The following is a 17,853-nucleotide window of genomic DNA, read 5'->3' on the forward strand; positions in this document are numbered from 1 at the left end:
GGCGGAGCGACTGCCGCTTTGTTCCATAAAAATGTTTTCAGAAACTCTGCCAGCCAGCCAAATGGAAACCATTTGGAAGATTCAGATGGCTTTCGGTGAAGATTCTATCGGTATTACACGGATTAAGGACCATTAATACTGGATTAAAAACGGCCCACAGCGGCGGAGGGCGCACCGCGCCCCAAGCGGCCATTGACAGGCTGGAACGAGCAGATCACTTCCAAATTTAAGGCTCTGTTGATGCAGGACGTCGTGTGACTAGCAGAGAAGTTTCAGAAGAGGTCGGGATCAGCACTTTATCGGCACATTCCACTGTTAAAGGAGACTTTGTAATGAAAGACGTGCGGACGGATTCGCGCGTCGGGACGCGGCCGCTCATGGCGCGGGACAAACAACACCTCCGTGTTGGAAACCATTCGTAAGATTCAGATGGCTTTCGGCGGCTTTTCAGTCGAGTGAGTATCCGAGAAATTGTTTAACAGCTGGGCATGTTCCAAGTTGTCCTGTGAGACTTCCAACACGGAGGTGTTGTTTGTCCCGCGCCATGAGATCACAGACATGACACAAAACTAAAGTCATTTCAAATGGCAACTTTCTGGCTTTAAGAAACACTATAAGAAATCAGGAAAAATAATTGTGGCAGTCAGTAATGGTTACTTTTTAGACCAAGCAGAGAGAAAAAAATATGGACTCACTCAATTCTGAGGAATAAATTATGGATTCACCCTGTAAATTTTCATCCCCAAAACTAACACCTGCATCAAATCAGATCTGCTCATTAGTCTGCATCTAAAAAGGAGTGATCACACCTTGGAGAGCTGTTGCACCAAGTGGACTGACATGAATCATGGCTCCAACACGAGAGATGTCAATTGAAACAAAGGAAAGGATTATCAAACTCTTAAAAGAGGGTAAATCATCACGCAATGTTGCAAAAGATGGTTGTTCACAGTCAGCTGTGTCTAAACTCTGGACCAAATACAAACAACATGCGAAGGTTGTTAAAGGCAAACATACTGGTAGACCAAGGAAGACATCAAAGCGTCAAGACAGAAAACGTAAAGCAATATGTCTCAAAAATCGAAAATGCACAACAAAACAAATGAGGAACGAATGGGAGGAAACTGGAGTCAACGTCTGTGACCGAACTGTAAGAAACCGCCTAAAGGAAATGGGATTTATATACAGAAAAGCTAAACGAAAGCCATCATTAACACCTAAACAGAAAAAAAACAAGGTTACAATGGGCTAAGGAAAAGCAATCGTGGACTGTGGATAACTGGATGAAAGTCATATTCAGTGATGAAAATCGAATCTGCATTGGGTAAGGTGATGATGCTGGAACGTTTGTTTGGTGCCGTTCCAATGAGATTTATAAAGATGACTGCCTTAAGAGAACATGTAAATTTCCACAGTCATTGATGATATGGGGCTGCATGTCAGGTAAAGGCACTGGGGAGATGGCTGTCATTACATCATCAATAAATGCACAAGTTTACGTTGATATTTTGGACACTTTTCTTATCCCATCAATTGAAAGGATGTTTGGGGATGATGAAATCATTTTTCAAGATGATAATGCATCAAGCCATAGAGCAAAAACTGTGAAACTTGCAAAAAGACACATAGGGTCAATGTCATGGCCTGCAAATAGTCCGGATCTTAATCCAATTGAAAATCTTTGGTGGAAGTTGAAGAAAATGGTCCATGACAAGGCTCCAACCTGCAAAGCTGATCTGGCAACAGCAATCAGAGAAAGTTGGAGCCAGATTGATGAAGAGTACTGTTTGTCACTCATTAAGTCCATGCCTCAGAGACTGCAAGCTGTTATAAAAGCCAGAGGTGGTGCAACAAAATACTAGTGATGTGTTGGAGCGTTCTTTTGTTTTTCATGACTCCATAATTTTTTCCTCAGAATTGAGTGAGTCCATATTTTTTGCCCTCTGCTTGGTCTAAAAAAAGTAACAGTTACTGACTGCCACTATTTTTTTTTTCCTGATTTCTTATAGTGCTTCTTAAAGCCAGAACGTTGCCATTTGAAATGACAGTTTTGTGTCATGTCTGTGATCTGCTTTTTTTCTACAAAATTAAACAACTGAATGAACATCCTCCAATTTTTGCCAGGGGTTGTATATATATATATATATATATATATATATATTTTTTTTTTTTTTTTCCTTTTTTTTTTCCTATTTTAAAAATCAGATACTTCACATTGATTGGATACCTGGATGTAACCGTGCTGATCTATGAGCAGATTTTCAGGCTTCAGGTCTCTGTAGATGAGGTCTAATGAGTGGAGGTACTCAAAAGTGAGTACTATCTGAGCTGCATAAAATCGTGCATGGTGTTCACTGGAAAAACAAAAAGAAGATTGACATTTCTCCAACACAGGTACCAAAATCTCTACATTACGATGAAGGTTCAGAATTTGAGCCACAGTGTCAATAGATAACAGGAATTGTTGTCCAATGTAAAGGTTTTACATGAATCACATTTAAATGGTGTCTTTATAACAGGTCTCTGGACTGTTTTTCAGTTAAGAGTACTGTAGCCAACTACTGAAATTTTTAGGAGCACAAGTAAAAAATTTAGGGGTGCAAACCATAAATCGTCCTGTAACAATTATTCACATCCCCCCCCAACCTTAATTGCATCACAGTTAAATGCTTTGGTAATAAATGAACTCCATCAGCCATTTTTGTGAGAAAGGATGTTTTCTTCTGATTGCACTTCTTTTTCTTCTTTCAGCAGATCAATTACTTCCATCACACTGTCCTCTGTATCTTCTTCTGTCACACCAACCACCTGTATGTCCTCCCCAACCACATCCATAAACCTCCTCTTTGGCCTCCCTCTTCTCCTTCTCTCTACATATCCCGGATCCCTCTTCTGCACATGCTCAAACCATTTGAGTTTCGCCACTCTGTCTCCAAACCATCCTACCTGAGCTGTCCCTCTGATATGTTCATTCCTAATCCTGCCCATCCTCATCACTCCCAAAGAGAATCACAACATCTTCAGCAATTAAAATGTTAAAATATCACATTTACATGTGAAAACAATAACCTGGAAGAGAAGACACTAGTACTAGTAGTAGTAGGCAATGATTATCAATGCACTTTGTTTTTTTTATTGACTTGAGACTATTCAATTTTCTCACACACACTCGTCTTCAACCACTTAGACCAATTAAGGGTCATGGGGCAATTCAATTTATTTAGTATAGCACAGCCTAAAGGCACTTCCCATGTGTAAGGTCTAACTTTACCAACCCCCCTCAGCAAGCACACAGGCAACAGTCATAAGGAAAAACTCCCTCTGGTGATAATGAGGAGACATCTCAAGCAGACCAGACCGAGAGGAGTGACCCACTGTTTAGGCCATTCTAACAGTTACAAGGTTTTGACTGTTTGCAGTGGCCCCACCTTTCTCTGAATGTACAAAAGAGCTCCTCTGAAATGCTGTGCTCACACACACATATTCAAAATCCTGCTGTTCAGACTTTTGACTATTGTGTGTCTTCGAGGCCTCAAATTAAAAGCGTTATTTTAATCTGCCAATTCTTTGACTTTTTCCACAAACAGCCTCAGACACTTTGACTTAAAATATTTTTTGCCTACCCAAGAGCAACAAAAACAGAGTCCACAATTGAAAATAGTGTCCATCTTGGGTATCTAATACATAGGTGTCCATGTCCAGCACCAGTAGGCTGCAGAGGAGGACCTCCGGTCATTGGTGCAACAGGCATGGCATCCCGAGGCCATTCCGGGGAACTCAAGGGCAGGGACACTCTGACATGAACGACTTCGGGACAGAGGAACGTACAGACCAATCATACAGCAGGAAGCCACACACAGCTGACTGACCAAGATGACTGGAACGTTCAGATAAACACACACTAACAGGCCACACACAGCTCACTAACAATGACAGAGGAACATACAGAGCATACACACACCCCCACACCCACACACAGCTTAAGTACTGGTTTAATCACTGCGGATTTAAAGCATTTAGGAACAGATCCTGAGGTTAGTGACAGGTTAATAATTTCCAATACAGTAGGCCCAAATTTAGGCCACAGGTCCTTAAACAGTTTTGTTGGTATAGGATTAAAAAGAGATGTTGTGCATTTAGCAGAAATTACAAGTTTTGTCAGCACAGAGACTTCAATGGACAGTCAAAGTTAGAATAAATGAAAATATATAAATATAATAAATAAACAGTTACATGCTTCAACCTAGGCTGTCTACATTTTAACAAACATTCCTGGTCATATTTTGATGGAGATTTATCTTTGATTTGTCATCTTATGAAAACTAAGATGTTACATGTCCTTTTTTTTTTTTTAAACCACATTTTTATTAAGTGAAACCTTATTTAGATTGACAGAAAAAAAAAGTTTGACAGCCATGTCCAGTCTCTCCTGTTCACCCTGCAGAGGTGCACGCCAGCCTGACACATACAGAACATGGACCACTTGATATCTGTTCTTCACGGTGGGTAAACAATATCACAATTTTGGGTAAAAATTTCTGACTGGAGGTGCTTCCAGGTCACAACAAAGATGACAGCTTGAGATCGGTGCTCTCCGACGGTTTCACAAATTAACCCTGATAACCCCTGAGATAAGTCAAAAGTAAGTGTTTTGTAAACGCGATGATAAACAGCGTTAGCACAAGAAGGGGTAAAAATGTGGCCGTGACAGTAAATACTGATGAAGGCACGCTACAAAGCGAGGCTAGCCGAAGTAGCTCCCCAACTAGCGGGACGAATGAGGACGAAGATGCCACCCTGCACGGCATATTGAACGAACTGCGGGACTTCAGGCGAGATAATAAACACCAACTCACAGAGATTAAACAAGAACTACACAAGACGAACGACAGGCTGGTGGAAGCTGAGACACGAATTGACGAAGCAGAAACAGCATTACAAGCGGTGTCAACGCTACTGAAACGGCTCTCACAGCGCCAGGCTGACATGGAGGCTAAACTGATCGATCAAGAAGGACGGGCTCGCAGAGACAACATCCGAATATACGGCATACCAGAAGGAGCAGAGGGGAATAATATCCCCTCTTTCCTGGAAAACCTATCGAAACAGTCACTGGGATTTCCACCAGACACAGAGCTCAAAATTGAGAGAGCACACAGGGCTCTGGTGCCTAAACCCACCAACCCACAGGTAAAGCCTCGGTCTATCATTGTAAAGCTTGCGAGTTACAGAGTGAAAGAAGAGGTGATCCGGAGAGCCTGGCAAAAAAGAGAGGTTTTCTACAACAACACCCGCTTCTACATAGACCATGACTATCCATCTGCAGTCCTCAAGAGACGTCTGGAGTATGCAGAAGCAAAGAAAGTACTCAAGGAAAGAAAAATTAAATTCCAGACCCCCTACCCAGCACGACAGGGTTTTTTATAATGATGGCACCCGCCTGTATCAGAACGCAGCAGAGGCGACAGAGGACATGGCTTCACGCGGTTTTCCGGTGACCATCATACCAGCCCCAACCAATACGGATCAACAAGAGACTCAACTCTTATCTACATGGCAAGTGGCAGTGCGCCGTCGGGTCGGAGCCAGGAATACCACCGCTACCACACCGCAAAAGAAAAAAGCCCATCACACGCAGTACAAAGAGAAACTCCAGGAGTTCAGACGTGATCCTCCTCCAGAGTGAGGGACATCAAACATCTTATTAAGTAAAAGATACAGATAAGTCTGCTCCAGTTCACATCTTATTTCATTAGATTTATGGACCAGATGGTCTAATTTTATTTTGGACTTAAAGACTTATAGACTAGGCTGATTTTAATTGCCTGGATGCCTGAAGCCTCATATGGTTCATTCTGATTTCATTTAAAAACCTTCATTATTTACCTTAAAACTGTGTAAAATGGTCGGGACACAGAAAAGCTTAAGCCATGACTGTAGGAGTTATGCAGTCATCTCAAAGGGCCCTACTCTTAACGAAGAGCTGGACATCCCTTTATGGGGGCTCTAACATCTCGACCCCCTCAGAGGCTAATACAGAAAGAGCCTCAACATTGGAAGAAAGAAACTCTAAATAATGTAAAGACATTTTGCTAAGTTTTGTGTTACTGTTCCTACTGAACTATGTTCATCTCTCGCTGTTCACGAGAGTTTCTGGGATGTATGAGGTTATAGAATCTATTCATGATGTAGGGGAAACCCAACCACACACAATACAAATAGAACATTATGACTAATCAAAATATTAAAATTGTTTCATTCAATATAAATGGGGTACTGAACCCAATTAAGAGAAGCAAGATATTGAGTAAAATGAAAAAGGAGAATGCGCATATTGTGTTTTTGCAGGAAACTCACCTCAATTCTGTAGAACATGAAAAGCTGAAAAGAATGAGGTTTTCTCAAGTGTACTATTCATCCTATAGAGCAGGTCGTAAGAGAGGGGTAGCCATTTTATTATCTCATAGAGTTAAATTTGAAAAAATCTCACAAGTAAATGACAAAGAGGGAAGATATTTATTAATCTCTGGCAAAATAGAAGGAGCTCAAATAACTCTTCTTAATGTTTATGCACCTCCTGGCAGTGACATAAGTTTCTATAGAAAATCTTTGACCTAATAATGGAGGCAACGGGCATACTTATATGTGGTGGAGACTGGAATATACGCCTCAAGCCCAAACTGGATGGTTCCAAAGACTCTACCCAAACCCCCATACACAAGAAGATCAAGATCCTTATGGCAGAGCTGGGAGTAATCGATCTCTGGAGAGACTTCTACCCAACAACCAGAGACTACATACATTACTCCCATTCACATGCTGTCTACTCCAGAATAGATTACTTTTTTATTTTCAAAAAAGATCGCCATAGAATACATGACTGTGAGATAGGTAATATCGACTTGTCAGACCATGCACCCCTCTCCATGTCACTGCAAATAAATAACAACCCTGGAATTTTATTATGGAGGTTAAATACAAGTATTCTTAATAGTGAACAATTTAAAACAAAAATCAAAGAAGAAATCAAACATTATATGGAGGAAAACAATAATGGAGAAGTTGGCCCAGAAATAGTATGGGATGCACTAAAAGCGGTTCTCAGGGGGAAAATTATATCCTTTTGCGCATACCAAAAGAAACAAAGGCAGTTAAGATTATCAGAATTGAATAAAGAACTAAAAGAACTCGAAATAAAACATAAGAAGGGATCTAACCAAAACCTCACTTCAAAACTGAAAGAAGTTAGGAATGAAATTAATACCCAATATACCTAAGAAATACAAAAAACATGATTTATACAAAACAAAAGTATTATGAATCTGGCTCCAAATTTTCTAAGCTAATGGCAAGAAAACTGAACAAAAACAACAGTCAGATAACACAATCTACAAAATTAGGGACCCACACTCTGAATTATTACTATATAAGCAAAACGAAATACAAATGGCATTTCAAAACTACTATAAACAATTATATACCCAACCAAAATTAGAAGAGGAACAGCGAATAGAGCAGTTTTTAACATCCCTTAACTTACCCACTCTATCAGAAGATCAAAACAGAAAATTAATAGCTAAAATAACAAAAGAAGAGCTGAACAGTGCGATTTCAAGGTTAAAAACAAATCACCAGGGCCAGATGGGTACCCTGCTGAATGGTATAGAATCTTTAGAACCGAGTTAACACCAAACCTCCTTAGTATATTTAACATAGCTTTAAAAGAGGGGAAAATCCCGCCAACCTGGAGAGAAGCTACAATCTCGGTCATTCCGAAGGAGGGAAAAGACAGATTAGATTGTGGATCATTTAGACCAATCTCTGTCCTGAATACTGACTACAAATTGTATACATCAATACTTGCCAAGAGGGTTGAAGAGGTTCTTCCTTACTTGATACAGACAGACCAAACAGGCTTTATTCCCCAGAGACACACTTATGATAATATTAGACGCTCATTACATATTATAAACTATATACAAGAACATAAGACTCAGGCCTTATTGGTAAGCCTTGACGCAGAGAAGGCCTTTGACTTTGTGAGATGGAAATTTTTATATAAGACTCTCGAGAGATTCGGCTTTTATAAAGAATTTATTCAGGGAATCAGCAGTCTATACAGTAATCCATCTGCCCGCATCAAAATAAATTCAAGAAATTTTATTGTCATATGCACAGAAGAACATGTTCCCTGCACAATGAAATGTGTCTACTGCATTTAATCCTAATTGCCAGTAGGAGCAGAAGTCGCCATTAGGCACCCGGGGAAAGACTAACAAAGCAAAGACTAACTATGACCCACTCCTTACTAGAATAAAACTAGATATACAAAGATGGAACTCCAACCCCTTTATGAGCCTTACTCAAAGGGTGGAGACCATAAAAATGAATATACTCCCGAGATTTATTTTTCTATTCCAGGCCCTTCCAGTTGAAATAACCACAAAACAATTCTCCGAATGGGATAATATATTTTCCAGATTCATTTGGCAGGGGAAAAAACCCAGGGTAAGGTTTAGAACACTACAACTATCGAAAGAGAGAGGAGGAATGGCTGTACCAAATTTAAAGGATTACTTTTTCTCATCCCAAATAAGACCATTGATAAATTTGTGTAATCAAGACTACCAGGCCAGGTGGAAAGACATTGAAATGTCACTCATTAAGGACCCCCCAATCCAGGCAGTATTGGGTAATAAAGACCTGGGGACTTGCTTAAACAAACTGCAAAATCCATGGACAAAATTTCAAATTAAAATCTGGAACTCTGTTAAAGATATATATAAACCACACGACAAGTTAGGAATAATTAGATGGTGCGCCTACGACCCTGACTTCAACTGGACTCTAGATTTAAATGCTGGATAATCAAGGGAATAACAACATTTCACTCGATAACAAATAAAGGCCAATTTAAAAGTTTTGAGACTCTGAGAAGGGAACACTTTCTGGAAAAGCAAGACTTTTACAGATATTTACAATTACGTAATTATTTTAACCAGGTGATTAGAAATTTTACAGTGGACCCTGATGATCCAATACTAAAACAGGTATTACGTGCTTATTCATCGGAACGAGGCAAGGGTATGATATCTAGACTATATAAGAGCTTTATGAATAAAAAATCTTATTCTACAGATTTTATTAAAGATAAATGGAAGAAGGAATGTAATTTTGAAATTTCGAGAGAGGAATGGGACAGTTACTGTGAGTTTCAATGGAAATGCACCAACTCACATACATGGAGAGAATTTGCATGGAAATGTCTAATCAGATTCTTTGTGACCCCTAAGCAGAAAGTTCACTTTGCAGGAGGAGACCCATTGTGTTGGAGGTTGTGCGGGAGCCGGGATGCTAATCACTGGCATATATTTTGGGAATGTCCAGCAATTTTAAGTTTTTGGTTTGAGATACACAAAATATTAGAAAACATGTTCCATATAAAAATACCATTTCATTTCAAAACACTTATTATGGGAGAAGTTAACTTTCTCACAGGCCAATTCAACAAATACTTATTTGGTGTTTTGATTTCTGCCGGCAAGAAAACTATCACCCGACACTGGCTACATCCCGACCCCCCCATAATAGAGGAATGGACGGATATTGTTAATGAAATTTATATAATGGAAAAGATTACTTTCTCACGCCGTCTACAAATGAATAAATTCACAAGGTCATGGTCAAAATGGGTCTCCTATGTACGAAAGGTATAGGCATATCCTACAGACTTAATGAATTAAATCATCTCTTCCTTCTCTGCCCTTTAACATCATTGGCTAATTTCCGTTGGTTTAAAAAGGACTGTTTGGTCTTGTATGTACTATATACATATCTCAAAATGAAACAATATAACTGTATACGTCCCTACAAAAGAATCCACTTCCTGTTGTTAGCCCATACATCATCTTTTAATTTATTGTTCATTAATTTATTGTTCATTAGGTAGTACTTCTTATTATTACTGCCCCCTTCCCCCCCCCCCCCCCCCCTTTCTTGGTCTTGTCCTTTTACAAACATATAAAATACATGTTGCAGTTTTGTTCTCAGCACTTTATTAAACATTACACAGTAATAGTATTGTTACTAACAGCAAGGTTTTTTTATGCTGTTTTTTTTTCTTTTCCTTTTATTCCTTTCTCTGGATGACCAATATTGGCTGTGTAATGTGATCTGTGAATAATAATAAAGAATAAATGTAAAAAAAAAAAAAAATTCTGACTGATGGCAGACAGCGCACACTAATTCTGTTCTCTGTTATCAGAGAGCAGCAGGGGGGAGCTAAAAGTTCCACATGCTGCTCGTGATGAGAAAGAAACAATACAAAGTTGGAATGCCAGGCATCCTGCCAGATGTATACTCAACAAAAATATAAACGCAACACTTTTGGTTTTGCTCCCATTTTGTATGAGATGAACTCAAAGATCTAAAACTTTTTCCACATACACAATATCACCATTTACCTCAAATATTGTTCACAAACCAGTCTAAATCTGTGATAGTGAGCACTTCTCCTTTGCTGAGATAATCCATCCCACCTCACAGGTGTGCCATACCAAGATGCTGATTAGACACCATGATTAGTGCACAGGTGTGCCTTAGACTGCCCACAATAAAAGGCCACTCTGAAAGGGGCAGTTTTATCACACAGCACAATGCCACAGATGTCGCAAGATTTGAGGGAGCGTGCAATTGGCATGCTGACAGCAGGAATGTCAACCAGAGCTGTTGCTCGTGTATTGAATGTTCATTTCTCTACCATAAGCCGTCTTCAAAGGCGTTTCAGAGAATTTGGCAGTACATCCAACCAGTCTCACAACCGCAGACCACGTGTAACCACACCAGCCCAGGACCTCCACATCCAGCATGTTCACCTCCAAGATCGTCTGAGACCAGCCACTCGGACAGCTGCTGAAACAATCTGTTTGCATAACCAAAGAATTTCTGCACAAACTGTCAGAAACCATCTCAGGGAAGCTCATCTGCATGCTCGTCATCCTCATCGGGGTCTCGACCTGACTCCAGTTCGTCGTCGTAACCGACTTGAGTGGGCAAATGCTCACATTCGCTGGCGTTTGGCACGTTGGAGAGATGTTTTCTTCACGGATGAATCCCGGTTCACACTGTTCAGGGCAGATGGCAGACAGCGTGTGTGGTGTCGTGTGGGTGAGCAGTTTTATGATGTCAATGTTGTGGATCGAGTGGCCCATGGTGGCGGTGGGGTTATGGTATGGGCAGGCGTCTGTTATGGACGAAGAACACAGGTGCATTTTATTGATGGCATTTTGAATGCACAGAGATACCGTGACGAGATCCTGAGGCCCATTGTTGTGCCATACATCCAAGAACATCACCTCATGTTGCAGCAGGATAATGCACGGCCCCATGTTGCAAGGATCTGTACACAATTCTTGGAAGCTGAAAATGTCCCAGTTCTTGCATGGCCGGCATACTCACCGGACATGTCACCCATTGAGCATGTTTGGGATGCTCTGGACCGGCGTATACGACAGCGTGTACCAGTTCCTGCCAATATCCAGCAACTTCGCACAGCCACTGAAGAGGAGTGGACCAACATTCCACAGGCCACAGTTGACAACCTGATCAACTCTATGCGAAGAAGATGTGTTGCACTGCATGAGGCAAATGGTGGTCACACCAGATATTGACTGGTATCCCCCCCCCCAGTAAAACAAAACTGCACCTTTCAGAGTGGACTTTTATTGTGGACAGTCTAAGGCACACCTGTGCACTAATCATGGTGTCTAATCAGCATCTTGGTATGGCACACCTGTCAGAAACCATCTCAGGGAAGCTCATCTGCATGCTTGTCATCCTCATCGGGGTCTCGACCTGACTCCAGTTCGTCGTCGTAACCGACTTGAGTGGGCAAATGCTCACATTCGCTGGCGTTTGGCACGTTGGAGAGATGTTTTCTTCACGGATGAATCCCGGTTCACACTGTTCAGGGCAGATGGCAGACAGCGTGTGTGGTGTCATGTGGGTGAGCAGTTTTCTGATGTCAATGTTGTGGATCGAGTGGCCCATGGTGGCGGTGGGGTTATGGTATGGGCAGGCGTCTGTTATGGACGAAGAACACAGGTGCATTTTATTGATGGCATTTTGAATGCACAGAGATACCGTGACGAGATCCTGAGGCCCATTGTTGTGCCATACATCCAAGAACATCACCTCATGTTGCAGCAGGATAATGCACGGCCCCATGTTGCAAGGATCTGTACACAATTCTTGGAAGCTGAAAATGTCCCAGTTCTTGCATGGCTGGCATACTCACCGGACATGTCACCCATTGAGCATGTTTGGGATGCTCTGGACCGGCGTATACGACAGCGTGTACCAGTTCCTGCCAATATCCAGCAACTTCGCACAGCCATTGAAGAGGAGTGGACCAACATTCCACAGGCCACAGTTGACAACCTGATCAACTCTATGCGAAGAAGATGTGTTGCACTGCATGAGGCAAATGGTGGTCACACCAGATACTGACTGGTATCCCCCCCCCCAGTAAAACAAAACTGCACCTTTCAGAGTGGCCTTTTATTGTGGACAGTCTAAGGCACACCTGTGCACTAATCATGGTGTCTAATCAGCATCTTGGTATGGCACACCTGTGAGGTGGGATGGATTATCTCAGCAAAGGAGAAGTGCTCACTATCACAGATTTAGACTGGTTTGTGAACGATATTTGAGGGAAATGGTGATATTGTGTATGTGGAAAAAGTTTTAGATCTTTGAGTTCATCTCATACAAAATGGGAGCAAAACCAAAAGTGTTGCGTTTATATTTTTGTTGAGTATAAAATCCGCTTCCTTTTAAAATTTGTTGCGTTTTTTTTTTTTTTTTTAAATAGAGGGCATCTAAATAAACCTTGAGTTGGCTAATTGCTCACAGTCAACATTTAATAAATTAATAATGTTGCCAACCTCAAGCAAGTACAAGGTTAATGAGTTAAACTTTTCCCTTTTATTTCATTTTATTTTGAGACTCACTTTGTACATATTGATTAAGCACTTTCTAACCATAACAGTTTTTATTGTTACTGCTGTTGCAGCAGTATATACATAGGGCTTTTATTGTGAAACAGTTTCGGTGTTTGGACCACATTGTTAGGATGGGTGACAGCCAACTTCCAAAGCAGATCTACTTCCAGCTGAGTGAATGAAAACAGTCCAGAGGAAGGCAGAAGTAATACTACAAGGACCACCTGAAGCACAACCTCAAGAGCTGCTCCATCGACTGGAAGACCTGGGAAGAATAAAGCTGGGCTTACACTGTGCGAATTTTGGCCCTTTTTCAGCCGATTTTTCACTCGTGCGAGAATGTTTTGGTTTCAGCTTAATCGTGTTTCCTGCATCATGCAGTATATATGGAATAACAAGCTGCGTGTAACATCTCACGACCACCTCCCTATCGGCAATCGTATGGTCGGATGAGAATCAAACCTGTTTCCGCTGAAGCAGCGCTACAAGCATCTACGCACTGATTACCTCTCGCACTGTGCATGTGCAAACACCGGAGAGCGCAAACAGCGATCTGTTGTGTGGGCCGCTAAAGAGGAGGTACTGCTGGCCCACCACCACCAGATGGCGCCCTGCTTGAAGTGCGGGCTTCAAGCACAAGAGGGCGTCATAGCAACCGGGAGTGACAGCTGTTACTCGTCATCAGCACCAGCTGTCACTCATCCACATCACCACCACCTTAAAGGCCGGACTGCAACTCCACCTCCCCGCCGAGAAATCAGCTACCTTGGAGGTAATATTCTCTGCTGTATTTAACACTGACTAATAGTCTGAACTTCTTTGCAGCCGTTTTCCTGTGGTGTTGCCTTATCTGTGGGATTGGCGTTTGGTGTGATCAGCGACGGCTTCGCTTCACACCCCAACCAGATAAGTGGTTAGACAGGACCTGCACGAGTGTGTGACTGGAGGTGGAGGTGCTCCCTCCCAAAAGAACACTGACTGTGGGATTACTGAGTGTGCGTACTCACACTCACCTGTGCTGTTTCTGTTCTCTGCCAGCAGTACCAGGTCTGACAGCTGGAGACGGTGACCACCTGGGGACCCAGGACTTGGCGGCTCCGGTGTTCTCCGTTGGCGGTGAGGGCCGTGTGGGATCCGGCTCGGTTCTGGACGGGCGTCTCCTATCCTCAAGCCTGCCCACACGTCACCCAACGTGTAATTGACTGTAGTTCCACAGTGATTGTTGTCTGTTTTCCGTTGTGCACAATTTACAACATTAAAATTGTTACTTTTGGCTTATCCATTGTCCGTTCATTAACGCCCCCTGTTGTGGGTCCGTGTACCTACACTTTCACAACACGATCATCTCTTTGGGAGAGCAGCTTCTGTTTCTTTTTCCCCCTTATTCTTCAACTCATGTAAAGTCTTGTATTGTTTTTTTTTAAACTTTGATGTCTCCCATCGAGTTTTTGTAAAAATAAGAAATGTAAATAGAGTTTGAAAAAAGAAAAAAGAAAAAGAAAAAAGCTTCTGTTTACGTTTTGCTTCTGGAAACACAAGTCTGATGTGTGGTTTTTGAACGTACAGTATGAGTAGTCAGATCGCATCAGAGCATCGGACCGTACAGTGTGAGAACATAAATCATGCGCTCTGAACTTTTACACCCTGCGGTTTTGTCTTACAGTTTGAGCTGGAGCCGAGTACAACGATTGAAAATATCGTACAGTGTCTGCCCAGCTTAAGGGAGGGACCAAGCCAACTGGTGAGCAATGATCCACAGAGTGAAAGACTTCCAAAAAAATACAGATGAAAAACACAGAGGAGAAAAGGAGAAAGAGTAAGGAGAGAGAGAGATAGAGCAAGATCCTGACCAGCAGAAGCTTCTCACAGCAAATAGGTGCATTGTCTGTCAGAAACAAGACTGGGCGAGTTCATTCGTCTCCACGCCCACCATCCTGCCCAGGACTTGATCAACTAATTCTGTGTTAAGAGACAATCTTCCTCACCACTGAGAGATTACCACGACGATGTGCAGAACTATTGCCCTAGGTTAGATAACCCTTTTTGTTAGTTTTATCAGCATGTTCACTTTCACAGTTGTTGTTGTGCACCTTGGTGTGTCAATTCTCCCTCTCTGTTTTTTTTTTTTTTGCCTTTTTTCCAGCACTTTCTTCACCACCAGTAGCTCAAACACCACTTTGCAGAAGGAAGTGATCATGCACTTTGTTGTGCAAGGAAAAAAATGCAGATGTTCTCACATTTATTTCTGCTGTCTTATAGGCTACTGGAACTGTCCACACAAAGTACAAATGATACGTTATTGCAATTGTTTTATCACGCAGCCCTAATTTATATTACTTAAATAAATCTAGCTATATTTTCAATGACCACCAACATAATATCATATGTGTGTGTAGGGTGGGAAGAGATTTAAGTCTGGAAACCACCACATTTACTCTAGAGAGAAACATATTCACAAATTACCAAATCTTGAAATAATAAGAAGACTTGACATTTTTATTCTCTTAAACTTAATCTTTATGGATATAAAGTAAATCTGAACAGTCAGTTTACACTGAAAAAAATCTGACACAATAATGTTTATGCGTCGATGTCATTGGATCACAATTACACAGTCAACAACCAAGAAAAATGCAAGACTAACAGATGCCATACCTGAACCTTCCAATGCGTCTGAGGTGCGAGAACATCTCTCCTCCAGGCACGTATTCCATCACCATGTAGAGGTTTGAGTTGTCCTTTAAAACAAAGCATGGCCAAACCAAGTAATGACATTAACTGGAAAGTGTCCTTCAAGGGTGGTAAATAAACAGCAGCAATCCAATCAGCTAAACATTAATCATAATTTTTTTTTAATTTTATTTTAGGTACCCTGCCTTTTATTGTAATCATTTGAGATATAATGTACAACCCCAATTCCAATGAATTTAGGACATTGAGTAAAATGTAAATAAAAACAGAATACAATGATTTGCAAATCCTCTTCAACCTATATTCAATTGAATACACCACAAAGATAAGATATTTAATGTTCAAGCTGATAAACTTTATTGTTTTTGTGCAAATATTTGCTCATTTTGAAATGGATGCCTGCAACACGTTTCAAAAAAGCTGGGACAGTGGTATGTTTACCACTGTGTTACATCATTTTTCCTTCTAACAGCACTCAATAAGCATTTTGGAACTGAGGACACTAATTGTTGAAGCTCTGTAGGTGGAATACTTTCCCATTCTTGTTTGATGTATGACTTCAGTTGTTCAACAGTCCGGGGTTTCCGTTGTCGTATTTTGCGCTTCATAATGCGCCACACATTTTCAATGGGCGACAGGTCTGGACTGCAGGCAGGCCAGTCTAGTACCCGCACTCTTTTACTACAAAGCCACGTTGTTGTAACACGTGCAGAATGTGGCTTGGCATTGTCTTGCTGAAATAAGCAGGGACGTCCCTGAAAAAGACGGTGCTTGGATGACAGCATGTGTTGCTCCAAAACCTGGATGTACCTTTTAGCATTGATGGTGTCATCACAGATGTGTAAGTTGCCCATGCCATGGGCACTAACACACCCCCATACCATCACAGATGCTGGCTTTTGAACTTTGCGCTGGTAACAATCTGGATGGTCTTTTCCCTCTTTTGTCCGGAGGACATGACGCCCATGATTTCCAAAACCAATTTGAAATGTGGACTCATCAGACCACAGCACACTTTTCCACTTTGCATCTGTCCATTTCAAATGAGCTAGGGGTCAGAGAAGGCGTCAGCGTTTCTGGATGTTGTTGATGGATGGCTTTCGCTTTGCATGGTAGAGTTCTAACTTGCATGTGTTCTCCATATTTTCTGAATCTTCTGATTATATTATGGACTGTAGATGATGGAATCCCTAAATTCCTTGCAACTGAACATTGAGAAACATCGTTCTATTTTTTCATACAGTTGTTCACAAAGTGGTGATCCTCACCCCATCTTTGCTTGTGAACAGCTGAGACTTTTGGGGATGTTCCTTTTATACCCAATCATGTGTCTCCTCAGTTCCCAAACACTTATTGACTGTTGTTAGAAGGAAAAGTGATGAGGTGATAGTGGTAAACATATCACTGTCCCAACTTTTTTGAAACATGTTGCAAGCATCCATTTCAAAATGAGCAAATATTTGCACAAACACAATAAAGTTTATCAGTTTGAACATTAAATATCTTGTCTTTGTGGTGTATTCAATTGAATATAGGTTGAAAACAGTGGTGTAGTCTACGTGGAACGCAGGTAGGCGCTGTCTCTTCACCTAAAATGACCAGGAATTTCCGTCTACCCACTTCAAACTGCCCCGGAGAACGTGACAGTGTAAATAAAATAAGCGCTTATTGACTGTAATTTTATTTTCTCCCTTTAAAAGACAGCCATCAGGCGTCCATCACTGCAGAGTGCACCGTATGTCCCACCCCTGCTCGCTCTGCTAGATAAGAGTTTTACTTGGCTCATAGACAGATGGGGGCGGGGCTACCAGCTAATCAGCGCGAAAGCCACACACAAACAAGAAGAATGCTGGAGAAAGTATCGATGGTGATTATTACCCGAAAAAATGAAAAGAAAACAGGCCTCGGTTTTAGATTTTTTTTTTTCCGAAAACGTCCACCTGCTGCTTCAGGGCCGATTGATGACGTTTGCACCCTGAGTGGAGGAGATAAACCTGGCGCTGTCTGCATTGCTGGTAAGTGGGCTAGCCTACGACAGCTAGTTTTTTATTTGTTCACTAAGCTAATGGGCCTTTCACACTGAATACGTCAGATGCATCAAAAAACAGTCTAAAAAGCATTATTTTCAATGAGACACATTGCTTTTTCGATGCTGATGGGA

General features: G+C 41.4%; 1 protein-coding gene across 6 annotated transcripts in view; it reads right to left on the reverse strand.

The window, feature by feature from the left end:
- The window catches only part of prkacba (protein kinase, cAMP-dependent, catalytic, beta a), a 62,223-nt gene that overhangs the window by 18,631 nt on the left and 25,739 nt on the right, over window positions 1–17,853 (reverse strand). For all 6 annotated transcript variants that reach the window (XM_034179935.1, XM_034179934.1, XM_034179933.1 and 3 more), the window contains 2 exons: window positions 15,657–15,739; window positions 2,228–2,354 (listed from right to left, as the gene is read on the reverse strand). In XM_034179935.1, the coding sequence (XP_034035826.1) occupies window positions 2,228–2,354; window positions 15,657–15,739 (210 nt within the window). The remainder of the gene's footprint in view (window positions 1–2,227; window positions 2,355–15,656; window positions 15,740–17,853) is intronic.

Source organism: Thalassophryne amazonica, chromosome 10 (genome assembly GCF_902500255.1).
Source record: "Thalassophryne amazonica chromosome 10, fThaAma1.1, whole genome shotgun sequence".
Taxonomy (NCBI): Eukaryota; Metazoa; Chordata; class Actinopteri; order Batrachoidiformes; family Batrachoididae; genus Thalassophryne; species Thalassophryne amazonica.